This window comes from Bactrocera tryoni, chromosome 4, assembly GCF_016617805.1.
Source record: "Bactrocera tryoni isolate S06 chromosome 4, CSIRO_BtryS06_freeze2, whole genome shotgun sequence".
Lineage (NCBI taxonomy): Eukaryota > Metazoa > Arthropoda > Insecta > Diptera > Tephritidae > Bactrocera > Bactrocera tryoni.
The window spans coordinates 36,556,256-36,566,393 of record NC_052502.1 but is presented as its reverse complement, the minus strand read 5'-3'; the positions used below and the strand labels follow the sequence as shown (position 1 = coordinate 36,566,393).

General features: G+C 34.8%; 1 protein-coding gene and 1 long non-coding RNA gene across 2 annotated transcripts; one reads left to right on the top strand and one right to left on the bottom strand.

Annotated features, from left to right (window-relative positions):
• Positions 1-2,113: 2,113 nt before the first annotated feature.
• LOC120776173 lies at positions 2,114-2,836 on the bottom strand. The gene is made up of 3 exons (XR_005705397.1): positions 2,745-2,836; positions 2,422-2,590; positions 2,114-2,341 (listed from the first exon to the last, which is right to left on the bottom strand). It is a non-coding gene; the product is annotated as an uncharacterized LOC120776173 (long non-coding RNA).
• Positions 2,837-3,436: 600 nt separating this feature from the next.
• On the top strand, positions 3,437-7,534 carry LOC120775773 (17-beta-hydroxysteroid dehydrogenase 13-like). The gene is made up of 3 exons (XM_040106105.1): positions 3,437-3,521; positions 7,025-7,320; positions 7,435-7,534. Exons 1-2 carry the CDS (start codon positions 3,496-3,498, stop codon positions 7,260-7,262), a joined length of 264 nt encoding a protein of 87 aa, XP_039962039.1. The 5' UTR covers positions 3,437-3,495; the 3' UTR covers positions 7,263-7,320; positions 7,435-7,534.
• Positions 7,535-10,138: the final 2,604 nt, after the last annotated feature.

Here is a 10,138-nt window from a genome sequence, read left to right as displayed (position 1 = left end):
AATATTCAATAATGCTATATTATAATCGCTGTTGATGGTTCTTCCTCTTTCAAGGAAGTCGATAAAAATGATACCAAAAATACAGACGCCATAACCTTGCCAGCCTACTATTGCGTTTTTCACGCTTTGGAGCGGGACGATGTCACATATGGACGCAAATACTAGACTTTTTTATGCTGGAACATCTCCAAACACTGCTCCGAATCATCAACTCTTCGTTGTTTTTTTTCAAAAATGAGCTCGCGGAGCACTCACTTTGCACAGAGCTCTGTTATACCAAAATATGCGTGAATGATATGCTGTACATGTTCAGTTTTTATCTTTAGAGTACTTGTTATCTCAAGCAACTTCACTTTGCGTCATCCAAAACTATTTTGTGGACTTTTTTGATGTCTTCGTCGGGCGTCCTCCTCTTTTTGACGTCCACTCACCACGTCTAAACAAAGCATACCATTCCTCCTTGACGGTTAATTTTTCTATTTTTTTCGATAGTCTTATTTTATTTCGCGGGCATCGCTCAACTTATGGTCAACATCTTGAGGTCCAGCATTCATTACTGGATAATATTCAACCGAATAGAATACGTCCAGCACGCAATGTATATTACGATTTATATATATGTATATACTTTTTATTGGGCCTCCTAAGTTTCTTCTGAGTAAACTTAATTTCTATAAAAATAGTTCTCTATCAGATTGATTATTACAAAGCAGTTTTGCTATTTCAGCCCAAATGAGCTTCGATTGGAAGTCTACTAGCTGCATTTATCTCCAAACTTATCAAATGCTATACGTCTGAAATGGCTCCCAAAAAGGTTATATACTTTTATGAGAATCCATTTTGATATTACTTTAAAAATATTTACTCCAAAACCTTTACTCTTAATTTAATTTGTAGATTACCCTAGTCCCTTACAGCCATATTGGTGAGTTATGATTCTTTCACTTTCCACTACACAAATTAAGAAGTAATTAATATAACGGAATAAAATTTTGCAGTAATATTCTCTTAAAGTAGGGCACCTTATCACCAAAAGTTGTCGAAACCAATCCAAAACCGCTCAAGAACTTCCGCACCGAATATGCGGCACCCAGTATCTACAAGATGTGTTCCAAAGTAAACAGGACTTCTTGAATCTAGCGCTACCTTGTGGCGCCATATACATAGTATATGTCGACTAGCTTTAAAATCTGCTATCTTTATCGATTGTCCAGTGAGCATTTCATGACATTTCATTGAGTTGAGGAAGTGAAGCTATTGCGTTTTAAGTGTCAGTATGTTTGTGTTATCGGTGCGAAAATGAGCTTCGAACAAAGAGCCAACATTAAATTTTGTTTTAAAATTGGTAAAACTTTTACCGAAACGTTTCAATTGGTGAAACAAAATTATGGCGATGAGCGCCTATCCCGTAGCAGAGTGCACTATTGGTTTCAACGTTTTCAAAGTGGTCGTGAGGACAGAAATGACGATCAACATGTGGGCCAATCAAAATCCGTGATCACCGGAAATTCCATCGAAACTGTGCGTGAGTTCATCGAAAATCAGCCGAAATCATCATTGTAATTCATGGAAATGGAATTTAACATCTCCGAAACATCGATTTATCGCATTTTTACCGAACATTTGAGCTTACGAAAGGTGTATGCACGGTTTGTTCCGCCCAAATTGACTGACGACTAAAAATTGCTCATTATCCAACGTTCGATTCAAGGCTTGGGACCGATTATTTGACCAAAAATCACATTTTAACCACTAACCACTCCCCGTATTCACCTGAAATGGCACCGTGCGCCTTCTTCTTTTTCGGAAGAATGCATTTTCCTATCAAAGGAAGCGTTATGCAGACGTAGAGGGCATTCAAAAGGCTTGTACCGGCATACTGGCAGCCATACCGGCCAACGAGCTAAAACATTCGTTCGACATGCTTTTGGACCATGCAAAATGCTGTATTGAAGCAGAAGGAAACTATTGAGCTAACTTGATTTTGCCGAAAAAACCTTTTGTTCTGTTTTTTTTTTTTTTTTAAAGTCCTGTTTACTTTGGAATGCATCTTGTGTAGTTGACTTTTGACCGAAAATATCGATTAATGTGTGAGATATACAATTGAAATTCATACAGAAACCTTTCCTGACAATAGCGTCTCTGTGTATCCAAAATGGGTTGAATTGGGTTAATTACTCTCTGAGCTGCAATACACCTAATACAAAAATTTTCGTACTTCCAGGTGACTTTATGCTGGATAGATTTCCAAGTTGCAAGAGTATAAAATTTTCGGTTGCACCCGAGCTTAGCATGTTGAGAGTAATTTATGATATAAGCCATATTGCAAATCTGGTCAAACCTATGAAAAACAAAATTTGGTACCATTGAAATATCACATTTTTATAGCATTTATACCACTGTAATAAGTTATCCTCTTACTCTCTTGTATAAATTCAACTCGATAACATTGTTATGGCTTTACATGGAGATTTCGTGACAATAGTGTAGCGCAAAAAGCCATGGTACTGTTCCAATAGAACTTTCGGTGATTGGAACCATTTACAGATGAGTGATAAGCCTCAGAAAGCGATCGCAGTATCATGATCGGCTGTGCACAAAAGTATATTTTTAATAATGAGTCAAAAAGGCAATACAGACAAATGTTGGCCGGTTCAGCAATTTCATATACATAACAGAGCATATAAAATAGTAAATATATAAAATATTTGTATGAAAGACAAAGTGCACTGTAAGTTACTTACTTATTAGCGTCAACAAATACACATTTCGAATTTCTTATCTCCGCGTCTACGTGTCTTTACGATCGTGAACCAATGCGATAGTCGCTGCTTTTATCAACTGGCGACATTTATTTGTAATTTTGTAAGAGAAAGTAAAACTAAAAGAACGTTACATATGCACACACGCTAGGGTGGTTCAAAAAAATTTTATTTTTTTACAAATATACTATGAAAATTTCGACCGAGATGATAAAAAAATTTTGTTAAAATGTTTGTTTCTAATATTAGTACTGATTTTTGATTTCCCGATTAAAAAATAAAGACTATCATACATCATCATTGGAAGTATTAAAAATATTTTATTATGTTATTAAATTGATGACACGATATCTAGGAAAAAAATTAAACGTTTTTAGGCCACCCTAATACACACGCATATTTGTAGTATCCCGCTTTTTACGGGCTTTATCTAATAAACTTGTGCGTTCCGATTAGAAAACACCGCGAAACGGAATGCTAAATGTAAAACATCGCCTATGAACGCTAAATAGCAAAATCATACATATACATATGTATATGATATGTACATATGTATGAAATATTTCAATTTTAAACAGTTTTTGCTTTGTTTTTCAAACAGCGCGCGCAACACAACGGCAGCACCGCTGACAGTGACTTATGTGATTCAAAAACGACGCCGCTGCAACAGCGTACGCCGACAGCGCTGACAACGGCCGCTGCCTGAGCACAACTGAACTGAACTGCATTTAAAATGGTGCAACCGTCGAATTCTGTGAGGTGAGTGAGTGTGTGTATTTTGTTTTATAGTGTCCAGGGCGTATGAGTATTATTAATGCCAGTGACCGGTGTTTCAGTGTTATGAACAACATATGCAAAGAATTTTGTTTATATAAAAACTAAGAACTTGAGAATCCAAGCAGTTGCAAATTATGGCTAATGGCGTGCATAATAAATAATTATTTAAAAATACGCAAATATGAATGCGTGGGTAAAATTAGAACAAGCGTTTACATATAATGGGTGATCCATTTCGGGCTCCTTACTTTTTTAAAGATAAAGCACAGAAACTCTAAATTTATTGAGGAATGTTTATTATCATTCGCAAGAACATTCTTTGGGATTTTATGTGAACCGATATTTCCACCGGCCCACAAACCACACCAAACCGTTGTTTTTTCTGAATAAAATAGCAGCTCTTAAACATCTTCAGGTTGCTCTTCGTCACAAAAGCGGCAATTTTGCTTGTTTACATACCCATTGAGCTAGAAATGAGCCTCTTCGCTGAACAAAATTTTGCTCGAAAATGTCGGATTTTCTTGGAACTTATCAAGAGGCTATAGAGCGAAGCGAGTTAACTTGGGAAGGTCGAGCGGCTTCAGTTCTTGTAAAACTAAAAACTATATTTGGTACGTTTTCAATTTAAGATTTCAACGTAAAATGTTCCAAGTCGTTCCATACGTCAGTCCAAGTTACTGCGAATGGCGCCGAATCGACTTTTCACGGTCTTCGTGTAAGCTCTCAGCTTCTTCTTCTTTACTGGCGTAGAAACTGCTTAGGCGGGTTTAGCCGAGTTAACAGCAGCGCGCCAGTCGTTTCTTTCTTTTCGCAAGGTGGCGCCAATTGGATATTCCAAGCGAAGCCAAGTCCTTCTCCACCTGGTCCTTCCAACGGAGTGGAGGTCTTCCTCTTCCTCTGCTTCCCCCGGCGGGTACTGCGTCGAATATTTTCAATGCGGGAGTGTTTTCGTCCATTCGGACGATATAAGCTAACCAGCGTAACCGCTGTCTTTTAATTCGCTGAACTATGTCAATGTCGTTGTATATCTCAAACAGTTCATCTTTCCATCGAATGCGATATTTGCCGTGGCCAACGCGCAAAGGACCATAAATCTTTCGCAGAACTTTTCTCTAGAAAACTCGCAACGTCGACTCATGAGATGTTGTCATCGTCCATGCCACTGCACCATATAGCAGGACAAGAATAATGAGTGACTTATCGAGTTTTGTTTTTGTTCGTCCAGAGAGGACTTTACTTCTCAATTGCCTACTCAGTCCGAAGGAGCACCTGTTGGCAAAAGATATCCTGCGTTGGATTTCGGGGCTGAAGTTGTTGTTGGTATTGATGCTGGTTCCAAGAAAGACGAAATTATCTACAACTTCGAAGTCTGTTCGTTTGATGACAGGAGATATTTCGTCTTGCCCTCGTTCATTCCCATCCTTAAACCTAATAAACCTTCTTCCCACATTGCGAATTACACACCCATTTCCCTCTTATTCTCTATGTCCCCTAGACAATAGAAAAAATCATTTCCTCCATCACCTTGAAGAATATAAAAACATTCATAATAGTAGAAACAAACCCATACGCACCTTATGTGGTTCGGAAGATTTCACAATACCTCATATTCTCGATGACTGCGCAAACGTACAAAGCAAATAGTCTTGATTTTTCGTAACAACAAACCATCTGACTCAGTCGTTCGGACAGATGACAAAAAAATTCAACTTTTGTAAAATATTTGCGAATACGCAAATTAAATATTTAATATACAGGTAACTATAGATCAAACTAATCATTAATTTGCCTTAGACTTAAGTACTGCAATTGTAATTATTTAATCTGTAAAAATTAATTAAGCCGAAGGCCCTAGCGACCAGTGCAGTGTACATATGTATAAGTGGAATAATTGATTATATTTGTTCTCTTCTAAATGAATAAAAAAACAAAACCATTTTTCTCCATTTTACCCTTCAAATCATCGTAACAACTTTCCTCAATGACATAAAAAACAAAAAAACGCTTTTACAAGCAATTAAATTATAAATACTGATAAGCTTTACATGTGGGTACACTTCTAGATTATGTAATTAAAATGACATTGAGTATATTAACGGTCAATATTTGCACGTGGCTTACTGGCTTAAACGTGGTTTTCACAAAATTGTGGCATGTCATTTAAAAACCAACAGCTTTTTATGGCTGTAGAAAATTTTATCAGCATTATTTTATAATCATTTTATAATATTACATATTATTATAATCTTTCTCTGCTTCTACCAGCGATCACTAAATCTAAAACCTTCAAAGCTGAGTGTTCTCTTCCATCATGACAACATGACCTTGCCAGCGAAGCCGCTGTGAACTATGTAAATGTCGCCTTATACCGCGTACGTCTTATCGATTGCAGTATTCGCCATCGCCAACGCGCAAAGGACCATACATTTTTCATAAAGCCTTTCTTCCGAAAACTTCTAAGGCTGCTCATCAGATGATGTCATTGTCTACACCTTCGCACCATATAACAGTACGGAAATAATCTGAGACTTGTAGAGTTTGTCTCTCTTTGTGTAAAACCTCCCTTGGTTTCGAACTGTTGGAGAGGTCCTTCCCGATCCTGACGGAAGCTTTTGGTGATACACAACGTCAGCTTATACAGCCGTATTAGCTTTTCGGGAAACAAAGTTCAGACATAGCGTTATAGAGGCAGTTCCTTTTCATTCTTTCGAAGGCGAATTTAAAATCGAAGAAGAGGTGGTGGCGTAGTTCTTCTTTTCGCGAGTCTTTTCCAATGTTTGACGCATCGTTAAAATCTGATCGATAGCAGTAGATAGTAGATTTTCCAGATCAAAAGCCACACTGATAAAGTCCAAGCAGTTTGCTGACGTTGGGCTTCAGTCTTTCACACACTACGCTCGATAAGACCTTTTAAGCGATATTAAAGAGGCCTAGTGAAGTATTTTCTCCATAACTTCAGTATGCTCTGAACATCAACCACTAGATCACCTTTCTGGGCCCTACAAGAGTATGCTTCGGTCTTGAAACCTTCCGTTAGTCGCTGCATCATTTCGTATTAACCCTGTGGTCAGCTTCTAAAGCTCTTCATACTTACACATTTCGGCCTCTGTTTTTTTAGTCTCGCTATCTATCCCACTTTACTCGTGTTGTGGTTGATCGCAAAATTGCGACGTAGACTGTCCGCTTTCTCTCCTCTGCAACACGATAGTCATTAACGTACCAGTTGTTCTTTTGAACTTTCCGTATACAAATGGTTTCGCTTGCAGCTGTATTTAAGGAGCTTGAAATGTTGTCCCACAGAAAACCAGATGCTTAAAAAACAGTTTTTCTCCTTTTGTGAACATTGGAGTTCTCTATTTATTTATGAGAGGATCTAGTTTGAAACCTCTCTGTATGGTTTATATGATCAGTCTTATTTTTTCGAGCTCTGAGTTCTACCTTAGCACACGATAATTTTACATTTTTTTCTTTTTCTTCCTCCACAGCGCCAATAGCTCCGGCAATAGCAATAACAGCAGCATTGATATTTCCTTGGTGTTTGACATAGCACTGCTGATATTTAAGTTCTGGGTTGCGTTAATCCAGTCGATAGTTAAGACATTTGTGCCACAAGAAATCGATATCAAAGGCCAAACTGTACTGATCACCAGCACTGGACATGGCACTGGCAAGGAGCTCGCCCTAGAGTATAGCTGGTATTATGCCCTGTCATCCAATTCTTGAACACACCGAGACTGAGATTAGAACTATGTTCGATATTAATGTGCTGGCGCATTTCTGGGTGAGTTTATATATAGAAATATGGCTTCAAAATTAATTCGTTACCTAAGAAACAAAAAAATTGGTCCAAAAATCGGAGCTGTATGTGATAAAGACATTTTACTTTACCTTCCAGCTAGCGAGTCTGTCTAAATACTCATCGACTTAGTTCTTACAATATCCCTTAAGTTTCACGAGTCTGCTTGCGTATAATTCTTCCATAACCTTGATGTTTTCTATAGGAGTCGATTTCAACGAAAGCATCGTTGGATGGATGATGTTGTTCTTTCAGCGCAGCAGCTTTCTACCTTTCCCTGGTGACCCTAGTGGTCTTACATATTTATGGCCTTGACTTATTACTTTGGATCATACCAACAATGGCTCCCTTAAACGATCCACTTGTCCACTTCTGACTCATAGTTGATGATCGATCAAGAATTGATGGTCAAAAACGACAGAACTAGCATCAAAACCTAGCAAAATCTTCTTCTTGCGCCGGCTCACCGCGATTCCACCACGACCAGAATCTTAAATGGATCGATTTTGTTGCGACTCATCAGCGACTAGCGGTTAGAAATTCGGTGCGTGGGGTGATTTTTGTGCCAAGCCAAGATCATGGTCCAACGAAACATCTAGAGCAAGGTGCATCTTTCGCTTCAAAATGACCGATTTTTGGCTGTCACAGTATCTGATCAGTATAAACTCTATTCACAGTTTCAGGCGCCTGGCTTGCAATTTCGGTTTTTCGAAGAAAAAATTCTAAATATGGCGTGTCTTTGCTGGGGTGTATCTCTGACGTTGCGTTTAATTGATAGCTTCCTCGATGTGGGTGTAGACTCAGATAAATGATGGCAGGCGTTGGAAATTGTATAAGTAATTCGAAAAATTTTGTAGTTACGCCGTGAAAACACCAAAAATAAATATTATTAAGTAACACTCACGCTAAACACATACTATGTACTACTATACATATGTATATGTATGTACATAATTTTTTGCCACTTTTTTTAAGTGTTTGTTAATCGAGTACTGAGATCAAAATAAAACAACGAGTTTTTCGTAAAATGTTACATAAATGTGTTGGTTGCTTTTTTATTCTTTATTTATGTACATACAATGGTACATAACGGGTGATGTATGCCGTTGGCTTTCTATTGAATTTTGAATAACGTTTTGTCTTTTGAACATGCAAATACATACAGACATTATGGATTTTGAAAAAGAAGAACTCACATGTATGTATATATATATATTTCAATTATTGTTTTGTGTACATGTATACATAGATTTGTTTGTATGTGTGTTTACATATATTTTGTGTTCCCTTTCGGCAACTTTTGCGTTAACTTTCCTTTCGCTATGTTTTATTTTTAATTTTGCTATTTCCTTTTTATTGCTATTTGCTTTAATTCGAGTTGGTGGCTACATTCGGTAACTGTCAAACATACACATACATATAAATATATATTTCAAAAACTCTATTAGCTAATATTTGTAGTTGTGTGTTTTATTTGTGTGTAAAAGACATTTCTGGAAATCACAATCCCTCCCCACTTTTTTAACAAAATCACTTAGAAACTTAACTATTACGCTAAAACATACATATGTATTTCATATAATATCCTTTTGCTATAATTTACTATAATGAGTACTTGCTTTTTGCATGCAATTACAAATAATTACAGTTAATGTTGTGTTTTGTGTTTTTCGAATTTTTACTTTTACATACACAAATATACTTTGGAATGTCATTTTTTTTTTGTGCATATTTCATTATTATTCGAAACTAATACTGGTTATTATTTTATTAGAACAGGGTTGCATATAATTGATAAAAATATTTAAATTTAAATTTTATTTTATTTTTTAATCACAAAAAACTGAATTAAAAATAATTTTCGAAATTTTAACCTGAATTGAAATTTTATTTGTAATAAAAAGTTGATTTTAGTTTTTTATATAAATTTGTTTTTTTTTTAAGAAAAGTTTTTAATTCGGAAAAAAAATTTATTTTTAACAAAAAAATGTTTTATTTAATTTTTTATATTTATTTATAAATTTTTATTTAAAATAATTCTAATTTCTAATTCGAATTAAGAATATATTTTTATTTTTATTTATTTATTTTATTTTTGATATTATTATAAATTTTATTTATAAATTTTTCATAAAAAAATTTTAATTCGGATTAGAAATTTGAAAATTAATTTAAATAAAAAATTTAAAAATAAATTTTTAATCCAAAATACCTGATTAAACATAAAAAAATAATTCCAATATCGGGACAAACAAATTTTAATGCCAAACATTTATTTTTAATTTTTTAATCCCGAATGCCGGGTTAAAAACAAATTTTCCAAAATATCGGATTAAAAAAATGTTCCAAATACCGAATTGAATAATAAAATATGTTAATTACAAGTATATTATTAAATTTGAAATTTTTGTTTTCAATTTTGGAATTAAAAATAAAATTTTCAATTCAATTTCAGCAAAAAATTTTTGTTTTTGTAATTACGAAAATCTAAGAAAAATAATTTTCAAAATTTCACCCAAAAAAAAATTCAAAATTTTACCACAAGTACAGGAGTGAAAATATTTAATCCCAAATACTGGATTTGAAAACTAAAAACAAATTTTTAATCTCAAGTATCAGATAAAATAAAAAATTATGCCAAATACTGAAAAGTTAAAAAAATTTAATCCCAAACAATTTTTTTCAATCCCAAATACCGAATTGAAAAACAAAATAATTTAATTATAAGTATATTATTAAATTTTAAATTTTTATTTACAATTTTGATAAAATGTCCAATTCAATTTTAGCGACAATTTTTGTT